Source organism: Canis lupus, chromosome 18, assembly GCF_011100685.1.
Source record: "Canis lupus familiaris isolate Mischka breed German Shepherd chromosome 18, alternate assembly UU_Cfam_GSD_1.0, whole genome shotgun sequence".
NCBI classification, from domain to species: Eukaryota; Metazoa; Chordata; class Mammalia; order Carnivora; family Canidae; genus Canis; species Canis lupus.
In genome coordinates, this window is record NC_049239.1 from 37,304,413 (window position 1) to 37,326,947 (window position 22,535).

General features: G+C 44.3%; 1 protein-coding gene across 5 annotated transcripts in view; it reads left to right on the forward strand.

Annotated features, from left to right (window-relative positions):
• MPPED2 (metallophosphoesterase domain containing 2) overlaps nt 1–20,306 on the forward strand; it is a 176,111-nt gene extending 155,805 nt beyond the window's left edge. For 4 of the 5 annotated variants that reach the window (XM_038563162.1, XM_038563159.1, XM_038563160.1 and 1 more), the window contains exons 5-7: nt 12,579–12,694; nt 16,035–16,148; nt 18,883–20,306. In XM_038563162.1, the coding sequence (XP_038419090.1) occupies nt 12,579–12,694; nt 16,035–16,148; nt 18,883–19,001 (349 nt within the window). In that variant the 3' untranslated portion in view covers nt 19,002–20,306. The remainder of the gene's footprint in view (nt 1–12,578; nt 12,695–16,034; nt 16,149–18,882) is intronic. The other variant, XR_005373414.1, reaches the window with a different exon arrangement.
• Nucleotides 20,307–22,535: the final 2,229 nt, after the last annotated feature.

Consider the following 22,535-nt stretch of genomic DNA (forward strand, 5'->3'; position numbering starts at 1 on the left):
AGGCCTCTGAGACTTATAATCCAGTATTTTTAAATGGCCTTCGTTTCGTTTTTTAAAAACTCAGTCTTTTATCTTGCCCCATTCTGACCTCCAGTCACACACGTTATTTGGATCACTGCCTTGGGCTCTTATTCTAAACTCTTGCTTTTTTCATTATTGTGAATATTTTCTTGACATCCGTTATGGAACAGGCACTGCGCCTACTGGGGACACAGATCTTGGATACACCAATATGAATAAGACATGGCCCACAATCCACTGGAGAAGACAGACCTACCCATAACACAACTTTGACCAACTTGTTGGAATGAGATGGGAATTAAAACACACGCAGGCACACACACAGGCCAGTCATAACACAGAACATGATGAATTCCACGAACGACAATTAAAGTGTTGAGGGGATCCCGGAAAGCTTCTTGGGGAATCTATGAGCAGAGCCCTAAGGGCTGAGTCGAATTTTAATGGGCAGAACTAGGGGAGAACAATCTTGCCTGCGACTATCTCGTTATCCCAACCAGATGGCAGGTTGGGATGGTCTCGCGTTGCATTTCCATCTCCCTGGAGCGCCTTTGCCAAGAGCCTTGCAGTGAGTGGAAGGGGCTGGGCAATGGTTGCTGAGCCCAATTAATAATCTCTGGTTGGCTGGCACGGTCAGGGAGACACCGGGGTCTGTCTGCCTGCTTTAACCTCGGATTGAACGGGCAGCTCCAGCTTCTCTCTCATCCCTCTGATTGTGTGGACTGCCAGTTTGCACTCCCAGTTTTCTCACTTTTCTAAATCAGTCTGGACCAAAACTAGTCGTTGAGAGCCAAAATGGTAGATCAGTGGGGGCCAACGCTTTAACTCCCATCTGACCTCCTTGTCACTTATTCCAGCTCCTCTGAGCTTTTCAAGCAGCACAAACAGGCAACACAGACAGCCAGTGACATGGGAATTAGAAGGCACTTTCCCTTTAGGTGCCATGTGCTTACACGGGCCTTTGTTTGACAACCTTGCAAGGTTCATAAGAATTGTTATCCCTGTGGCACAGTTAAGGAAACAGGAGATCAGAGAGGTTAACTCACCCAAGGTTATATAGCAAGTGAGTTGGAAGAGCCAGGGCTCTGACTCCGGGTCCTCTGACGCTAACTCCTGGCCTTCTCATTATCCGAAGCTGCCTCCTCTGTGCTGAAATGTTAACACTCACTGCTTTCAAATGGAGCACTCAGTTCTTTGGTATTTACATTCTAAATCTGAGCAGTGGCGAGAAGGTACACATCGTGGTGATACAAAGAAGGTAAAGTAGGGGACAGAGAGCCAAGGGTTTGAAGATGACTAATATTTATAATGATAGTAATATTCATGATGATGACAACAAGAGCTAATATTTCATTCTTAACACCGGGCCAGCATCCTGCCAAACGCATTCCATATATTACCGCATCCAGTCCTCACAACCAACCTGTGCGGTGTAGCCATTGTGACCTCTGTTGTATAGATGGAAAAATGAGATCAGCTGGAGGAATTTGCCCAGGTCACGTGGCTGGATGGAGAGCAGTGTGAATTTGCAACCAGACCTCATTTTTAACCCCGCAAATGCAGTCACTGCATTACAGTTATGTTCATGCCACCTCAGCTGGAGGTGACGGTGGGCAAGAAATTAAAATTCTATATACCGTTTTCTCTGAAATGAATACCTTACTCACCACTTGGGGTTATTGTGAACTAAGAAATGTGGGAATGATGTGTATTAAGTACTACATAGATATATAACATTACCTACGTTTAAACTGAAGTTCCTGGGCACCTCGGTGGCTCAGCCGTTGAGTGTCTGCCTTTGGCTCAGGTCGTGATCCCAGGGTCCTGGGATGGAATCCTGCATCCAGCTCCTGCTTCTCCCTCTGCCTGTGTCTGTGTGTGTGTGTCTCATGAATAAATAAATAAAATATTTTTTAAAAAACTGAAGTTCCTCAGTAAAACGAAAAATGAACCACCGCCATCAGGACAGTGCTTGGCATATAGTAGGTGCTCAGTAAACATGTATCGAATTACTTGTATGAATAAAAAATTTCTGCTGCTAAAGACACCTTTCTGTTCCCACAAACTATTAGGTGGGGAGGGGAGAGAAAGAAAGCAGCCTCCTGAGCAAAAGTCCCCCAAATGTCCCACCCCCTAGGGAAACTGCCTTACGGTCAGAGTAGAGTCTAAATAGACGGTGAATCTGTCCGTCCATATCCAACTTGCATTTGGCTACATGGAGATTTTACACCGAACAATTATTTCTTTCCAAATGATATTAATCAGTATTGGAAACGTAGAACATAGATTTTCAAATAGAAGGGAAAAAAATGACCCCTAATCCTCTTCCCAAATCCAAGATAACCATTCGGTATGTTGGTCTGTGTCTTTATTCGAAGCATTTTTGTATACTTGAATTCATACGGATATGCAGATTAATACTCTGCTTCTCCATTGACCACCAAGGTATATACAGTTTTTCGTGAAGTCACAAACTCTTCATGAACAGTCGCTCTTTATTCATTTGGCAAATACTTGAGCATTTGCTTTGTGCCAGGTGATCCAGACTGAAGTCACTGAACTTCCAGTCTTCCTTGTTATGTTTAATGCACAGCATTTTATTGTCCACTTCTTCTTTTAGGATGTATTTTTCTGGTGACAGCCTTTGTTGCCAGTGTGACCCTCCCCAGCTATTCCCCCGTGGGGTCCCCAAAGCGAAATCGTATAAAAAGAAACCACCATTATCGACACCAATACGTGACAACTCACACTCAGACAGACACATTCTCGAATCAACTAAACATAGTAAAATGGTGCCTCGAGTGGGGGGGCCACAGATTTCACCAGGCCATCCCACCTGTTAACATCCATTCCTAAGAGTTCACTAGGTAACCAGACAAAATGCAGCTAATCCTGAAGCCACTTTTCCTTCTTTTCTTGCTCTTTTGGGAAATCTAAATTAGGAAACCCCTCCACCTACTAGGTTTCTGTGACACGTCTGTAGGGCAGAAGAAGGAGGTGCAGGTGCTCTCTGCCAAGTTGCCTGAGTACTTGGCAGTCTCCCTGTCTCCTCCCATCCTGTTCGTCCTGTGCTTTGGAATCAGCCAAGCATGTGACACATGTTGCCGTCACAAGCTCAGTCTTTAGTAGGATGTGGTTTTGTGTTTTGTGGTCCTGGCTTTGGCTGCCCAGCCTTATTAAGGAGTACGCAGAAGGAAACCTCCCCCGAAAAGTCCTACCTTGTATGCTCCTGGTCACCTCGTGGCCTGGAGGCCCGTCTTCACATGAAATTGCTGGATTCTCAAATCATTCTGGTGTCCCCCAAGTTCCTCTGCAATTAGGTTACTTAGAAACGAAGGACTTCTGTCCAGGGCAATTTTACCTGTGAAATGGTGAACTTTGGGTTTATCCTGAAAGCTGTATTCACTTTTGGATTCCCAACACTTACCTTGCCAGAACCTAGCTCATGACAGGCATCCAGGTTATGTTTGTTGAATGAGTAATTGCCCAAGTACTGTACTGAGCTCATCCTGACTGGGCTTTCCACCCAGTAACCGCACACAAAGCAAGGGACACCATGTCTCCCTTATGGCCAAGCTTAGTGCCGGGCACATCCTAGACTTTCAAAAACCTTAGATGAAAAGTATTATGATGGGATCTTATTGAGCCATAAAAAGAGGTGGATTTCTGACACATGCTACGATGTGGATGACCCATGAACATGTTGTGCTAAGAGAAATAAGCCAGACCCAAAAGGACAAATGTGGTATGATTCTACTTACATGAGACGCCTGCAGTAGTCACAGTTGCAGAGACACAAAATAGAGCAGTGGTCGCCAGGGTCTGGCGGGAGGGTAGGTAGAGGGAACTGTTGTCTCCTGGGAGCTTCTATTTGGGATGATGAAAAAGTTCTGGAGCTGGATGGTGATGATGGTTACGCAACGCTGTGAGTGTATTTAATCCCACTGAATTACGCACTTTAAAAAAAATGGCTAAGATGGTTAAGTTTTATGTTCTATTTAGTTTACCACAATTTTATTTTAAGATTTTATTTATTTATTCATAAGAGACACACAGAGTGGCAGAGACACAGGCAGAGGGAGAAGCAGGCTCCTGGCAGGGAGCCCGATGTGGGACTCGATCCCAGGACCCAGGGATCACGTCCTGACCCAAAGGCAGACGATCAACCGCTGAGCCACCCAGGCGTCCCAGTTTACCACAATTTTAAAAATCACCAAAAAAGAAAAAAAAAAAAAAAGAGGGATGCTGCTTATTTTTCTACTCTCCTCCATCCATTGAGCCTCCCTCATTCTTTCAAAGCGGGACAGTTGGCTGACATCCCCCTTTGAAGGATTCTCCCGGCCGGGAGATAAAGATCAACCCAAGGCCCATTTTCCTGTCCAGGCACCCTGGTATGGGTGCCCTCTAATTTCCTCAGCCACAAAACAAAGTGCTATTTTTGGATGCACCTGGGCATGTCCCAAATCTGCCTCACCTGCCCGCCAAGACGGAAGTCCTGCCGTGGCCTTTCCTCTGCCCTGTCAGGCCCTTTGCACAATTGATGAGCCCAGTCTCCCGCTCAGCCCCATGGGAAGGCAACAGACGCTGTCATGTTATTTTTAATAAATCAAGACACAGCACGTTTGAAAACAGGTCATAGTGGGGTTTTTTTTCCCCTTGGCTCCCCAAACAGACTCCTCTTACACCATCTCCTTTGGGGCAGGGGAAAGAAAAGTGGGTAACAAAGGCTTAATTCTGACACTTGTTCCTTATCAGTTACCAAAAAGGGGGCACAGTTGGCATGTTTGTCAAGACTGGGTGCCCTGTCTTGACTTATGAAGCCCCTGCTCATAGCTCGTGGGCCTCAGGTGACCCCCGCAGGTAAGATTTGTTCCTCTCCTGTCCACAAGCACACAGACCGCATTTTTCACCCCGGCGTGCCCTTTATCAAGAACAGTATCTGTTTTCATCCCAAGGACCTCATAAGGAAAGAACATGTTGCAAAGTCACAGGGAAGAGATGGGACCAGACAGCTGGTGTGAGAGAGAAGCCCGCACTGCCCTTTAGAGGCAGCTGAGCCTGTGGTTTGGGCCAGGCAGGCTTCCCGGGCAGCTGCGCAGGGCTGTAAATCTTGCCCTGAAGTTAAGCCATCCCTCTCTCTCCTAGCCATGTCAACCGGTGTGTGTGTGTGTGTGTGTGTGTGTGTGTGTGTGTGTGTGTTCGCTGCACAAAGGTGTGAAGGTCCTCTGTGGGCTCATGCAAAGCATCTCCTTAATTGCACGGGAGAGTAACTTCCAGGCTGCCAAGTGGAGGGACTTGGGGGAGAAGGCTGGCTTCCTAACAAACTCCAGAGCTAAGAAGAGAAAAGGAGGCAAGGAAGGGAGTGGGGCAGGTGTCTGCCTTTCATCTGGATATTCAGGATGACACATCTGGTGCCAGGGAAGCTGCTATTTCTAACTGACGGGAAGCTTTGCAATCAAGGGAGGGCTGAGCTGTCAGGTGAGCTAGAGATCAAGAATTATCATGACAGCTTCATGGCATGTGAAGGGGGCTGTGAAGTGCAGTGTGATTTTAACCAGCGGTGGTTAAATTAGCTTCTGTTGGACCTGGTGTGATGTGCAGTCGGAGAGGGGCCGGTGGCGGCTGGGAGTGCCAGGCGTGAGCAAGGTTGCAATTCTGAAGTGCCTCCACTTAGAAAAGAAAGTGTACGTGGAAACTGGCCCCTGGCTTCTGAATTTCGCTTCATGGAGATGCCAGGCTGCGGTGATGGTGTTAATTAGTAGCTTGTCCGGGCCGCCAGTGAACCTCTCCGAGCGCCCTATTATTATTAATATTCCAAGGACCCAAAGTCACCCCCTTCCTGGAACTTCCCCAATTTGAGATGCTGTCAAAATCTAACCACCTGTACTAGCCAGCTAAGCAGCCTTGACTAACGTTTTGCCCTGTGCTCTCACATTCCACGGGATTGTCTCTGCAAGACTGAGCAAGCCAGCGAGTGAGTGAGCGCCTGTTGGAGAAACTTCCACTCAAAAGTGAACTGAGGAAGTGCCTTTTAATAAGTAATCAGCTGGAGGAAATCAGGCTCTATCTAGCCATCTAGTAATGCTGGCCTATTCACTGGGGACTCTTCAGAAAAGTCTGGAGCAGGAGGGCCTAGTATTTGATGAGCTGCAGCTTGGGAAATTCTAAAAAGAAATGACACGAGAGACTGTGTGTTGTGTGTGTGTGTGTGTGTGTGTGTGTGTGCATGCATGTGCACACACACATACACGTATGCTGCTAATATATTTTATATATAAATTTAAAAGCTGCACGTTAACACCTGGCGTCCGCGCTCTGCCGAAAGTTTTGCGTGAACTTCCCCCAGGTAAGCAGATACTCTGCTTCCATCTGCAAGATGAGGAGACGGACGAGCCACACCTGGGACTCGATTGGCCTGTGGTTCCCTAATCCACGCTTGTTCCTCTGCCTCCACGAGAGTGGTGAACTTGGACAGGACCCCCAGCTTCTCGCAGCTCTGGGCGGCGCGGCCAGCACACCCGCGTGGGCCCTTGCACTTGCCCCTCCACGCCTTCCATGCAGGATCCCAGCGGAGTCCTAACCTTTCACAGGAGGAACCTAGGCGACAGTTCATAACAATCCCGAGTCTTGGTGGCGCAGCCTGCCGACCCATCTGCACATGGGGAGTTTGTAGACGTGGGCCAGCGGGCACCAGGGCCATGAACCTGAGGAGCCCAGCTGAGCAGAACAAGTTAGACGGTTCCTTTTCCAAATCCTGCTTTCCTGGGGTGTGCCCAGCCCCCACTGATGTGGGCAAGGGAGTAAAGAGCCATTCACCTGTCCCAACCTCAGATTTATGGTCCAGCAGCTCCCTTCGGCCCTCACTGCCGCACTGTGTACAGCAAACACAGATGACCTTTGCAGCGATTGCATCTCAACCTGCTCCCATATAGGAAACCTGTTTTGTGTTGACATTGTTCTGAACAAGTTCTGCCGAGGTTAACTCCCTTAGCGTCCAGCCCTGGACTTGCATCCTAAAGAAGCCAAGGACCCCTAATGGCAAGAGCAAGGGGGAGGGAGCCCTGAAAGCACCCGCAGCTTCCATCCATCTGAGTCTTTGGTCCAATGGCCTCAGGCAGCTGTAGTTCTCCCCTTCCAGAGTTTTCTAATCCTTCTCTCTAAGGGGCTGGATTACGGGTTCTGATTGGCCCACTGGCAACAGGGCGCTTTGTGGGACATTTTCTTACAAGTTGGTTCCCATGTGGTATTTGTTAGTCACAGCTAATTATTAAGTCCTTGGCTGAGGCAATAGACATTGTTCCCCTGGATTCCTCCCCCCACCCTGCCCCCCTCACCCCCCATTGCTACAGAACAAAACCCATTGTGGGGCTCTGGAGGCCGACTGTGCACATATTTTCCAGTGAACCCCTGATGGGCTCACTGCTGGGGTTTCATGTTTCAGGTTGAAACTCAACTGGATAAAGCACTGTTCATTGATGCTGACACATTTGGTCTCTGCTCTGCGCAGCGATTTCTTCCACGCTAGACTCGGTCCCTTACAGGCAGTTTAGGTAATTCATTGAGAGTGATTCACAGCATTTATTGAGAACATGGATAGTCTGCACAGACTTCTAGAATGCTAGGATTTCTCGATCATAGAAGGACTGTCGAGTGCCAGGTTTTGCTGGCTTTGCGCAGAAGCATAGGTCAGAAAGGAGGAAGGGGCCGAGTGAGTGAGCGCGTTCAGAGCCTTTTCTTCCAGGCCTTCCAGCAAGAGCACCCCTGCATGTACCTGCTTTGGATGTGGGGCTCCTGCCTGAGATTTCCACAACCTACAAGCAATCCGAAATCCAGTAATCAAATACATGCACGCATTCATTTTTCAGATGAGGAAAGTGGCCCACTGACAGTCGCTCTCTTATCACAGGTTCCCCTGAGTTAGTAGCTTGATGCCAGAATGAGAATCAGCACACAGGTCTCTTCTGTGTGCCCCTATTTTTTTTTTTTACAAAGAACCATTTCAATCGCACGATGCCATGGCACCCCCTGAGGCTGTACCGTGTGCAGCCTAAGAGCCTGTATGGAGCAGCCCTGTTTTTACTTTGCAAGTGTGAGAACCAAACCCAAAAGTGGGCTAGAAGGTTTTAGTTCAGCATCGTGCAGGGGAAAAAACAGAGGCTTTGGAGACAGCGGATCTGTGTTTGGATCAGCCCTCTGCTACTTACCAATCCTGGGAATATTGACGTTACTTGGTTATCACTGATCTTCAGCCTTTTTATCTAAAAATAGAGCTGGCAATACTCAAAGATTGTTAATAATAATTCAGGGATTGTTATGAGTAATTAAGTTTAATGGTCTATGTAAAGCCTCCATGTGAAGCATATCAGGGATTTGATAAACGTTCCTTTTCTTACAATTTAAATTCCGTCTCACTCTCATACACATACATACAGGTTTGAGTCAACATGAAAGCCAGATTATTTTTTAAGGTTTCCCCTTAACTTGGAAACTTCTGGATTTTGTCACAAGCTTAACATTAACCAAATGAAATTTGGGGTATCCACAGACAATGGGCTTGTCTTACTCTTTTGCAAAGCACTTATAAAACTGAGCACTTCCTGGGGGTAATAGGGCTGTGGGTTTCCCGAGAAGACTCTGTGAGAGAAAATAAGAAAATTGAAGTCTTGTTCCTTTGACTCTGGAATCCCCTTGGATGACCTGGAGGCCCAGAGGCTGACTGCCCTCAGATGGACTCTAGCAGCGAAATCAGAGCTCCTCATTGTACCAACTACTTGGGTGTGCTTGGGACTCTTTCAAGCCTTCTTTATTTGCCATTCAGAGACAAACCATAGGCCCAGCAGCTTGTTTTCAAAATCTAGGGAAACAGATGTCTTTGCTTATTTTTTCTCTCTCCAGTGCCAAAATGCTTACTGAGTTTTCACTGGGTTTAGAACTTGCCATTTTTTTTTCTTTTTACCTTTAAGACAAATAGTAGAAAGGGATCATTGTAAAATGAAGGGAGAGGATTGGCATCCCAAACTGGAAATGGTCTATTTCAGACTCCGATGAAAATGTTGAAGAACCTGAAGATGGGAAGTCCTAGATGACAAATGCAAGCGAGATTGACTAGTTGAGCCCTAAAAGGGTCTACCTGGCATTACCCCCCAGGCCTGGGGTAAGAAAGCAAGCACTGCCTTTCCTCCAAGGAAACCCAAAGCATGGCACCTAGCTGAGCAGGGCAGTGTGGTTGCAAAGGGCTGTGTTGACTGCACCTGTGCTACGTGAGGCCCGTGCCACCGACAGCTCCTGGATGGCCCGGCCAGCTCCGACATGTTAGGTTCTGTATCAGTGTCCTGTTGGCTGCTGTAACAAATCACCGTCAAGTTTAGTGGCTTATAACAACACCTGTTTATTATCTTATAATCTCTTGGTCAGGAATCTGACATGAGGGATCCCTGGGTGGCGCAGCGGTTTAGCGCCTGCCTTTGGCCCAGGGCGCGATCCTGGAGACCCGGGATCGAATCCCACGTCGGGCTCCCAGTGCATGGAGCCTGCTTCTCCCTCTGCCTCTGTCTCTGCCTCTCTCTCTCTTTGTATGACTATCATAAATAAATAAAAGTTAAAAAATAAAAAAAAATAAAAAAAAAAAAAGGAATCTGACATGGGTTTCACTAGGCTAACATCTGGATGTCAGCAAGGCTCTGGTTTTTTCTGGAGGCTCTGTTGGAGAGTTCCTTTTCTTTCTTTCACTTTTCCAACCTCTGGAGGCTGCCCACATGCTTTGGCTTGCGTTCTTCCTCCTTCATGTCCAAAGCCAGCAACAGCAGGTTGAATCCTTCTTACCTTACTGCATCTTCCTCCTCTGCCTCCTTCCTCTGCTTTTGGCACCCCATGTAATTACCCCCTAGATAATACAGGACAATCTTGCCCATTTTAAGGTCAGCATGATTAGCTCCTAAACTCCATCAGCATCCTTAATTCCCGTGTGCCATGTAAGGTAATATATTCACAGGTTCCAGGGATCAGGGTATGGACATCTTTGGGGGCGGGGTGTGTGGACGTTGTTGCCTACCATAAATACAGAGGTCATTTTTACATTTTACTACAATTTTATGTATTAGGACTCTTTCAGTTGCAGAAACGGAAACTAATTCAAGTTAATAAAAAGAAAAGTATTTTATTAGCTTATATTCTTGGAAGGAAATGTGTGATTGGCTTTGGGCACAGCTGGATCCACATGTCTAACACGATCATCTGGGTACTCTTGTTCCTTTGCTTGGCTTATTTCTTTTCTTTTCTTTTCTTTTCTTTTCTTTTCTTTTCTTTCTTTCCTTTCCTTTCCTTTCCTTTCCTTTCCTTTCCTTTCCTTTCCTTTCCTTTCCTTTCCTTTTCTTTCCTTTCTTTCTTTCTTATTTATTTATTTATTTATTTATTTATTTATTTATTTTTATTTCCCTTAATGGTTTGATTCTCAAGCACAGGCCATCTGCACGGTGGCTAAGACAAAGCTCCCAGGCAATTCCAAGCCTATACAGTCCTCAAGACCGAGGATCCCAGAGAGAAAGCCATGATCTCTTTTTAGGTAGCACCAGCAAAAGCCTGAGGATGCTCCCAGCTTGGTCACAGGTACATCCCTAAACCAGTCACTGTTTAGGGAGATCCTAGAGCAGCGATGAGTCAGCCTTAGAGCACGTGTACTGAGAGGGGGAAGGAGAGATTGTCCAAAGAAAATTCAGATGCTGTTACCAAAAGAAGAGTGAAAGAGCTAAGCACGCAGTAACCACTGGCGTCCACTCCTCCATCTCATTGCTGGCTTTCAGAACCATTCACCCGATCCCAGTTCAGAATTCATTTGGCTTTAAGCAACAAGACACTTAAAAGAGTCCAGAAGAGGCTCACCCAGGGCAGCTAGGAAGTTAATTCAAGTACTGTGTAAGAAGAGGAATTGTGCGATGGCTATAAGTATGGGTTTGGGAACCAGATTGTTTGGGTTCATATCTGGTTTATTGGTTGTGTTTACTTGAGCTCTCTGTGCCTCAGTTTCTTCACCTGTAAAATGGGTTAGTGCTAATACCCCATGAGCTCATGTGAAATTTAACTGTGTTAATCCAAATAGTGTTTTAGAATAGTTCCTTGACACAGAGTAAGCCCTCAACTAGTAATAGCTTTAAAAAGTATTGTTGTTATTATAAGTAAGCCCTTGAGGGTGGCTTAGGAATTTGCAGAATAGTTCTAGGAACCAGGTCAGATACTTTCTTGGTTTCTCTTTTTCTAGCTGGGGCCACACCATCTGTTATCTCTGGAACTTTCTTTTAAGCACCTCAGGGGCAACTGAGGTTCTCATTTGTAGGATGGATTTTCACAGTTTTCAGGTGCCCTCCTTTCATTCTGTCCTTGCCTATACGTGCCCACCACCACATGAATGCTGGGTCAGTATTTCTGAGTTCTGAGTCTTGAGAGAGTCTGACAGTCTGGCACATGAGTGGCTTTAAATAAAAGTGCACTTCCTTTGATTAGCTGTGACTGACTAGGCTGCCTGGGACACAGGGTCACCTCTTTCAGGAGGCATGGAAGGACCAGCATAAGTCAAAGAGGAAAATTCAGCTTAGCCAGAAAATTGCCCATCTTGCCTTCTGCATGTATACGCTAACAAATAGTGGGGGATTTCTACAGAGTGGGAAAGAGTCAGTTTCAAAAAATAAAAGTTATAACTAGATGTTTGGGAATAGGACAGCCCTGGGAACTGCTTTGTTCTGATGTGACTTAGCCTGTACTATTTGTAGAGAAAAATTGGTTTTCTCTTGTTGTTATAAGTGGTAGAGGCATGTTCAGCTCCGGTTAGAGATGCTCGTGCTGGACAAGAACTCCTTTCACTTCTGCATGAAGCATCAGTCTCAGAAACTCATTCCTGAAGTAGAAGTTTCCAAGAGAGTGGACTGCTTACCTTCCCTCTCAAGAGAGTGGATTCCAGAATGACCCCCGATTTTCTTTTTGATGATAGTTGGAAAAGCCCACATTTGGTCTTTGTCCCCTGTACCCTCTCTCACCTGTCAGAGTCCCTGTATTTTTTCAGTCCAGGGTATTCAGAACATCTCCATGTATGGCAGGGGGTACATGCTCTGCCTTCAGAGCTGTTGGTCTTTTCTCCAGTAAGTGTCCTTCTACTAAAGTAGCGTCACAGTGAAGGGGAGGAAGGAGTACTGATGGAATGTCTTAGCTCTGAGATACTGCAGGAAGAGTGGGAATGCTTTGGATCAGGGGTAGGCATGTTAGGAAGCATGGAGATTTGGGGGAGAAGACAAAGCATTGTTAAAATTCTGATAGAGGTCTGCTGGGAAAGTCTCCACTGTAAAGACTCTTGTGCCCCTTTCTGGTTGAACAATTCACAGGCTCCACACTTGCTTTCATATGCCTTGGTTTTGAAGCAGTCAACAAAAAAGCATCCTGCTGCCAGGGCCAACCATCAAAAAGAGAAAAGAGAGCAATGCAAACCGTGGGGGAATGTGCTAGAGAGAAATATTGTAGAGCAGAAACGTAGCTCTGCTGGCCTGATACCATGTGCATTATCTCCCCCAAAGGACCCCGTGGTTTAATGGATGGGGCTTTAACCTGCCCAGAGGTCAGTCTCTGCTGGACAAGTGGAACCTCATCCCTGAGGGCATCGACATACTCATGACACACGGACCTCCTCTAGGTAAGTGAAGCAAAAGGTTGTCCTTTTGTCATAGAACTGCCTTTTTTCATAATAATAAAGTGTAATAAATAATGCTTCGGGGATATAATCATTTTCTCTCAAAAAATAAAAAGTGAACACAAAAAGAAAAGCCAATGTCTTTAAAAGAAACCAGTATGATAATTAAACTCAGCAGTTCTGCTGGGCTTACAGGTGTTCTTGAAATTAAATTTTTTTTATTTAGTCGAGTCAGGGAAAATCAAATGAGTATGGAGCACCGCAGTCTTTTGAGCTTGATCATTTATTTTAAGAACCGTACTTCTCAGGAGTGAGGGAGGTGGAATGAAATGATGGAAACTTTTGTTTAAAGTGGTTCATTTGGGGTGCCTCGGTGGCACAGTTGGTTAAGCATTCTGCTCTTGCTTTCAGCTCAGGTAGTGGGATCAAACCCCCCCTCAATCGGGCTCCATGCTCAGCAGAGTCTGCTCGAGATTCTCTCCCTCGCCCCCCACTTCTCTCTCTCTTTTTCTCTCTGTCTCTCCCAAAGATAAGATAAAGTAGCTCATTTCAAAAAAAAAAAAAAAAAGAGTAGCTCATTTCCTTTTCCATCTAATAGTAGGACCTGGAAAATCTTTATAGTTGAACGTTGGAGCTGATAACTGAACAAAGAATCCTTTTTTTCTTTTTTTGTTAAGGCTAAGGTGTTAAGGACTTATGTTGAAAGTTATTTAATAATACTCATTCTACAGAATCCTTGAACCTACATCCAGTTTAGATTGCCAGTGTGCTTCAAAGCTACCTTTAGTTACGCAGATTATGGTCCAGAAGATGATTCTTTGACTCATATAATTATCTTTTAATTATTCATGAAACTTGTTATCTCTTTGACTTAGCTACAGAACATTTTTCAAATGCGACTATCACCTTGATCCCCATCTGTCTGGTATCTATTACGCCAGGACCCTTCCTGTCCAACAAAGGTGTACTCAGGAAATTCAGATAGTTCACTTTCAATAGGAGAGTTTTCTTTTTTTTAGATTGTGGTTAAAAAAAAAATACACAGCGTGAAATCTGCACTCTTAATAAATGTTCAAATGTATAGTACTAGCAAAGTTTGTTTTGGAAAGAGGAAGAAACCGCTTAGTACAAAATAAATTATTTTCACAATTTTTTCCCTGTGGCTTGGGGTTGTCCATATCACTTGCCTCCTCTGTCAACTGAAAAATAAAAAATCTAACACACGTCCCATACTGTGAATTTAATCTTCGTAAATATTGTCTCCTCCAACCCACTTAGGGCTGCTTCCCTTCCCTTACAAGGGAAGTGCTCTCTGTTTCACATGGAAACAGCAGAAAGAAGAACCAAGCCATGAGTTATGGTGGCACATTTTAATGATAGGGAGAAGCAAGAGAGGAGGAGCCAGTTCTTTTTTTTTTTTTTCCCACCCCCCTAGGAGCCAGTTCTGTTGCAGATAGAGAAGCTGTCCAGATTTGCACACGATCTTAGCCGTTCCTGACTCCTTCAGTATTTCAGAATCACCATCCCCATGCTTTTTTCCCTATTCTATCCCATCCCATCCCATGTTTTAAAAGATTATACTTATCAACAACATGTATCATCCTAATTAATTAATTTCCCTATTTTGTAGTCATTAGAGACTAAATCCTGAATTGTTAGCTAAATATTCTGATCAGCGTGAGTTACCCAGTGAGACCTACAGAGAGAGCATCCCAGCCAACTTGATTCCTTTCCCTGAGCGACCTCCTTCTGTAGAGAAACGATTCCCCTTAGGCTGTTTATTGTAAATAAGACTTGCATATCCTCAGGACAGAAACATCTACATGACTGAAGCCTTATTTGGAATATAGCTTTGAATAGAACAATTCATTCAAGCCATTAATTTTGGTACAGAAGCCAGTAGCAGTAGTAATAAGTCTGAATTCTAACCTCCAAAGAATTCAGACATCCCAAGAACTTTTAAGAGGGAGACTACCATCCCCCCCTTTGTAGGAAACATGGCACCATCCAGACAGTTGGCTGTGGGTAGAACAAGGTAAGTCAATTCTACATCAACGAGTTCCACACTAAAAGGTCAGGCTAGGTTTTCCTAAGGTTCAGTTGAACCTTATCAGTACATTATTGGGATTCTGGTAAAAATGCTGGATTGGGTGGGGGATAGAGATTGGCCTTGAATTCTGTCCTGCTGAGAAGAAAAGCCATCTCTCCAGGAGACTTTACTATTCTGGTGGAAGCAGGATGCCTCCTCAGGTTGATCCTATATGAAATGAGGTCTTTCCCCTTTCCAGAAAAACACACCCATGAGGGAATATGCCAGTCTAAGGATTTTTTTCCTCTGAAACCCCTGGCTGAATTTTTCTAAGGCCCCCATTCTCATCTAATGTTCTTTGCAGCCTCTCCAGCTGCTCCCCACACTCCAGTTACCATATTTTTACGGAGATGCTATATTTTCGTTCCTCCAGGTTCGCCAAAGTGCAGTAAACTTGTCTGTCCATTTCTGCATCATTTCTAAATAGTAGAACTCAGCTAATAGAGCTATGGTGCGGATTCCCACTTATTACAATTTAGCTGTTATTCCCAGCTGTCTTCTTCACACCCATCCTGCTGAGGTGTATGGGTTCCATTTCTGACCATAATTGTTCAGATACCTGACTTTTGCTATAATTGATGTCGGTTTTTATGGATTTTCTGCATTAGGCATTGAAGTAAGTGGCTTTTACTTTAAAGGTAGTCAATTAGCCCCAGCTTACCGGATGCCACCATGAGGTCACATTGTTGCCTATTGCTAGACAGGAGACTGGAGGAGGAAGCTTGAAACTTCCAAGCTTTGGTCAGCAGGAACCACCAAAGGTGAAGAGTTGATGTACCTAAGGAGAGCCAGGTATCTTGTGGCCAGCTTACAGACAGCCCCTCCTAGCCTGTCTTCTTTGAGCCATCCTAGAGGTAAACTGCTATAAGAAAGACATAATAAAAAAAAAAAAAAGAAAGAAAGAAAGTAACGGAATCGTGAAAGAAAGATATTGCAGGAACTGCCGGGAATAAATGTCATTAGGCCCATGAAGACTTGAAATCGGGGCTGCATAAATCAAATCCCTTACAGAAAAAAAAAATGTTAATTAACAGGAAGAAAAAAATGGAAACCAAAAAAAATTTTTTTTCAAGAACCTAAAGAAGACAAAGTGACAAGTGAAAAGTTCCTTAAAAGCCATTGTGAGCTTTAATGGAGAGGCTAGGATTACAGATAATGTAATAAACCTTCTGTGAGTTATGGCTTCCTGAAAGTCTAAATGAAACCTTACCTGAAGAAAGAAAATTAAGAGTATTGATTGCATTTTGCCCTTAGGTTTTCGAGACTGGGTTCCAAAGGAGCTTCAAAGAGTGGGCTGCGTGGAGCTTTTAAACACAGTCCAGAGACGAGTCCGGCCCAAGCTCCACGTATTTGGTGGAATCCATGAAGGTAAGACCAGAAGAAAGGAGTTCACAAGAGGTTGGGTCACTATCCATGATTTCATTCCAGAATGGGGACCTTGGCTACGCTGAATATGACTAGAGCAGTGGTTGTCAAAGTTTTTACCAGTGGGAGAACCCTTGTATAAGATGAATTGTTAGGAGAAACGCCTGTATGTGATATCTTTTATATGATACATTTTTTATATGGAGCTGCTCTCTTTTAAGCAGAGTGGAGAGAAAAAGCCCGGTCTGGTTCACCTTACGGGAAAACCCAGCACTCCCCCAGGCAACTTCTAGAATCTCAGGGCTCTGACGAGAAATATTTGCTAACCACCAACTGTAGAGCAGCCCTGAGGTTAAAAAGAAAAAAAAAAAAAAAAAAGACATTTTTTTCCTTAAGAGAGCTAGAAGAAATAGCCTAGAAGTTAGACCAAATATCTTTCATGGCCTCGCTCTACCTGTAAATGTTGTGTTTCACATGGAATGCACGTGAAGAACCCATGAAGACAAGACAGTCTCTGAAGCAAGTAACTTTGGACACTCAACGAAAGTTATAGAACAGAAATGGCAGGAACCTGCCATCATTTGCAGGTAGTCATTTCCTTACTAACCTCAGAAAACCATTTCAGGCTTCTCAGAAATCATCTGCACTCTCAGGTCAGGCTGAGGCTACACAGAATAATTAAATCTCCCTTAAGTGGGAACTGGTCCAGTTGCCTCTAGTTCCGCCTCTCAAGGTAAGCTGGAGTCGAGTTCACAGAACCTGAAAGCCTCCCAGGAAACTTCACGGTTCTAGGTTTTGTCTTTCCCTTCCTCTTTTAGACTAGGGTTTTCAGAGAGATGCAAAGCTGTCTTTCAGGAGGCCTTAGATTTTTCTGGCCCCACTGGCCTCTCCCTGTTACATGGGTTTGTGTGCCGTGGGTGCGTTTACATAGGCAGCTGCCGAATTTCCTCCAGCTCCTGCTTACAGCTTGTACTCTGGAGTTATTTATGAATCTGCAGGCGAGTTGTTCAGGCCTATGTGTCTGACGAAGCGAAAAAACAAAAGTTTGCTTCTCAAAGCCCGCAAATCCATTGGCTTCCAGGTTAGGCATGGAATTAAAAGCATATGTATTGAAAATCATCCTACTAATGCCGGAGAAAATTCATCGTGCCCCAAGTGCAAGCACCAGCTGAGTGCATGGAATGCAGGCGTGCAGCTTTCCAAGAGTGGACATCATCCTACTCTGACTTTGAGCTGTAGTCTTAAAAAAGGGAGGCCCTTCTCTAAGGATTGGCGGGGAGGTGGGGGGATGGATGGGAGCTCCTGTCCAACAGGCATTTCTGGGGGACAGTTACCAGGCTTGAATTCCTGCAGCCTGCCTATGTGAGTTTGTATTTCATCCGGGTTTTTTTTTTTTTTTTAATCATTAATTAGCTTTAAACTAGCCAGACAATTGGGGAATTCCACTGAAGTCCCAAAATAATAAACTTGCTTAAAAGGGAGGAGATCATATTCAAATAAACTTGTCTCACTTTTATTCACTTAAGACAGCTGAAGAGGGCAGAGAGAGGGCAAATACCAACCTCTTGATGGAGAGAGATAACAAGACTTTATGACCCCAGAACTAAACAGTGCACATTTTAAATGCCTCTTTTCTTTTCTTAAGAGATTTTTCCATTGACCCTCATTAAGCTCTCCACAGGCTTACTTGGAGAAATTTTAGCAAATGGAAAGAAAGGAAGAAAAAAAAAAAAAAAAGACAAGAAAAAAACCTCAGTTATTTCTGTAAGTCCTGGTAATTTAATTGTTCACGGGCATATTTTTCTATTCCGTAAGAGCCTGATACCAACATAGAATTACAAACTGAATCGCAGAGGCTCTAAGGTAGATATAAGGTATCCAGGGCAATGTGCAAACTTGCAAACATGTTAAAAATTTCAACAAATTAAAAATTATAAAAGGGACCTACATACCAAAGACCCAAGAAAAACTTTCGTAGCTTTTCCCAGTAGGTCACAAGAGATTTATATACTGCACGTGGGAAGTGTTTTTGCTTGATCCAGTGCCCGGGTGAGCTTAGGAAGCAGTGTCCTATGGTGATGTGTGTCTGCAAATCACTTGGATATTCGATTACTTGACTTTTTTTGAATGAAATGGAACTCAGCACCAAAAAGCCACACAATTCGAGTGAGATAAGATCACTTCTTGTTAACCATTCATTGAAGCAGTTTAGAGATTATCTCATAGACAAGGAAGCTGAGCATCCCCCCCACCCTCCTGCACCCCCCCTTCCGGATCCCAGTGCTGTGTGCTCTTTCCTGCCTCACCTGCCCCAAAGCCCATTTGGGGTTTTGGATGTGTGCACCCTGAGGAGCCTCTTCTGTGACTCTCTCTGTTCCCTAGAACTCAGTAATGAATGCAGGGCTTTGAAATGAAAATCATATTTTAAGAAGAGGGGAGAAGTGTTTTTCTCTGTATTCTCACTAGTAAAGAAATCACAGTCTTTCCCCGACAAATCTAATGCTTAAATAAGGAAAAAAGAATCCCTTTTCTTTGAAGTCAAGGATTCTCTCTCTAAAGAAAACAGAATGTAATTGGAAGGCAGCTTCTGAAAGCTGTTATCATCTGGGGAGGCTTCATTGAATCTCATCTCACTGCCCACTGGCAAAGATTTTTGAGTTTTCCTTGCCTGACAGCCCACCACTGAGTCACTATCATTTGTGTATATTACAGTAAGCATGACACTCTGTCTCCACAGGTTACGGCATTATGACCGACGGTTATACAACGTACATCAATGCCTCAACGTGTACAGTCAGCTTTCAACCGACCAACCCTCCAATTATATTTGACCTTCCAAACCCACAGGGTTCCTGAAGCTCTAAAAGCCCAATTGGAATGTGAGGGAAGGTCTATAAACTGCCATTTTTCTAATTATAAACTTACATTCTCTTACTTGTTTATTTCCAAATCCTGTGAGTTCTTTTTGTAAATTACTGGAACACAAATGACGCTAGAGGTTGTGCTTCTCCTTTATTTTATTTTATTTTTTTATTTTTAAAAAATGGGGCGTCCATTCGAAATGAAAGGAGCATTGTGAATTTGTAAAATGACTTCCGTTCTCTCCAAGGCCACGCCATAGTAAATTGTGAGTATTCGCCAAAGGACAGCCAAGCTTTCTTTTTAAAAGGTGATGAAAGTCTTATTTTAATATGCTTTAAGCTGGAAGAAAAAGAAAAGAGAGAGAGAGAGAGAGAGAGAGAGAAACAGGTAGGTAGTGTTTTAAAAACCACCCAGATTTGCACAACTGTTTAAGAGTATTGTTCGAAGTATTTTATTTTTTGATGTTTTGTTGTTGTTGTTGTTGTTTTCTTGGTAACGCTTACTTTTTTGCAGACATGGCCTGGATTTATAGCAATCTTTTCAACAAAAAGTAGGCGTGGAAAAGACTTCTCTTCACACTCTCACTATAAAGAAAGCTGCGTCCAGGGAAGAAAACGGCCCTCGTTTAAAGGATGGCTTAGCTAGTGAGATCCGTATTGTGGTTCTACAAGGTCTCATTGTTTGTTTGTTTCTTTTAAATTATTTTAGCTTTAAAAATATGGGAATGGAATCTGTCAAGAGCAAGTATTTCGTGCAGTTAAAAAAAAAATTGAGCGTGCAGACTCCTTTTCAGTATGGGTTTATATATATAAATATTTTTTGTGTATTATGACTAAGTTAGGAGTTTAATATTGCCAAGGACAGTACGACTGCAAAGGGATGCTTTATAGCAAGGCATCAGAAGTCCGAAGGGGCTGACACATTTTCTCAGAACTCAAGGTCTCAAAGAGCTTGAGTTAAGTCTCGGTACAGTTACAGGCGTGTACAGACTTAAGTGGATGCAATGGGAGGTAACTAAAATAAGGCTTAGTCGTCCTTTATATTTAAATACCCTGAATCGTCTTCTTACTTCCTCTCCCTCCCCCCATTTTGCACTGTGTGTCGATGCAATCTTCGCTAGCACAAAATATTGTCGCTAATAGTCATTTCTGTTTTCCCATTGTAAATGCTGTTGAGCTTTATTCTATTTTATGTTATCTTGTTAATGAAATTTAGGAAAGCAGTTGTTTCTTTTAAATTTATTGTGATATTCTATATCTAGCGGCCTTTATATGCAAATAAAATTGCAAGATTTTTAAATCTGTCCTGTTTGGAGGGTTGGCTGGTAGGAGGATGGTGGTTTAGTCCTGGGGAAGGAGGGATTTATTCACATGCAGCATTAGTACTGCCTTTCAGAAGAATTAGAATAAGTGATTTTTTTTTTCTGATTTTCAATAAATTTTTATTACCCACCATTCACAGGCTGGCAGGTAGATCGATAAGGCACTCAGTCTACTCTTTCCTTCCATCACACTGTCATCTATCTTGCCGTGGGCTTCTGAGGGTGAATATTTCGTCCTCACCATTGTAATTTCTATGAGAAGGCTGACCGTGCAGTGGAGGCTGTGGACGCTTGTGTGCCTGGCAGCGAGAGGGTGAACCAGTGGGTAATAGAGTAACCACTGCGGACTCTTACTTGTCCCCAGGAGCATTACCCCATCACCCCCTCACTATTCACTATTCTTTTATTGATGTCCCTCACTAAAACGTGGCAGCCAGGAGTCCAACAGGTGGTGGTGGAGTGTGGTAAACCAAGTTAAGTCTTTTTTATTAAAAAAAAAAAAAAAGTCTTTTTTATTTTCCCTGGAACAGCCATTGAAGAAAAGCAGCAAAGCAGCATGATCTGGAATCTGCTGTGTAGTCCGAAAGTCTGCGTTCCTGTGCTCACTGGATTGTATGCTGACAGATTTTCCTTTCCTCCTTCCATTGCGGACCCTTTGGTTGTAATTGATGAAAAGAATCCTTGATTTCAGTACCAGTAGGGTAGAGAGAATGTTTTAGGCCAGAATTCCAGCTCAGGCTCACATGTAATCATCTTGGGCCATCATAGTTGTTAATATTGATTAAGTGTCTTGGACACCACCTAGAGTGTGTGGTGGACACTTTGGTCTGAGCTCGCAGAGCAGACGCTTGACCTTCCCAAGCAGAGGTGGTCCATGACCATAGTAGCCATGATGGACCAAAGGACGTACTGTGAGAAGTTAACAACCCTCCTCTGATCTGCTACATCAATAGAAGAAGGTGTTGACTTCAGGGCTCTTCCTAGGGAGCTGGAGTGAAAGGTGACTGAATGGAAATTTCATTTGGAGCTAAGCTTGGACTTCTGGAAAAGCAGGCTTTCCAGAGACAGGTGGATGATCATGATGACAAGTATGCATGTACAGCTCTTGACAGCACGTCTGGACACAAACTAATTAAGCTAAGCACTTACTAAAATTGCTTTCCATTGTGAGGGGGCAGGAAGCAACCCAGCCTGCTAAATCTACAGGGCAGACTGGCTCATGGTCTGGGTTCACCATTCCATATGTATGAATTGCCTCCAGGAGGGCCAGGATGACTGTCCAAAGGCCTGACGCTTTCTCCACTGGGCCTTCTAACAAAGGAACATTTGAAATAGCTCTTACAAATTGGCACTTTCTGTCCTTTCATCACCAGGCACTCTGCTGAGCAGGTCTCATATTTTGTTTCTCACCCTCACAAAACCCCGGGAGAGGTCACATAAGCCCCACTTTATAGATAGGGAACCAAGGCTCCAAAAGTTAAATAAATTTCCCTAGAAAAATGGAAGGTTCAAAACCAGGTCCGTCTGAATTCGTAGCCCCTTGCCCTTTTTTATCACCTGGCCTCTGGACTAGAAAAGTTGATCCCCTTCCAGAGCTGATACAAAATTGATATGAGCCTGGGGGCATTTCTTATCACTTATGTAGGAGCTGTTGGAGCATCCTTCAGTGTGGCTTTATAACATCAAATTGGACCACTTCTTCTCTGCTGGAGACACAGCACACTGCGTGGATCCAAGCACAGAGCCAGGGGCCGGCAGGCCTGTCCAGGTCCTGGCTCCTCCTCGGACTGGCTCTGACACCTTGGGCTGGGTACTTTACCATCGCTACAAACCGGGATTGGTGATGATGAAGTTGCTGTAAGTCGTGATACAGAGATCACTGCCTACAGCATCCAGTTTGTTAAATAACCGCCACCCCCACCCCACCCCACCCCCGTGCACCCTTGACATTCTCCAGGCAGGACCTGTCTGTTGCCTTCTCACCCTCAAGAGCACCAGTTGCATTATTTCTGAGAAAGTGTATTTGTTTGCATTCCTTGGAAACTGTAGTGAACCTCTTTCATGAGACTATGAAGAACCCCAAGGGCACTTGTGAGAGGCAGTTAAGGGGGTCTGACTTTTCAGTGTGGGTATTGTATTTTGCAAATCCCTTCTAATCATCTCAGGAGAGGAAGGGGTCCGTACTCTTCAGAGTTGCTTTAAATGGC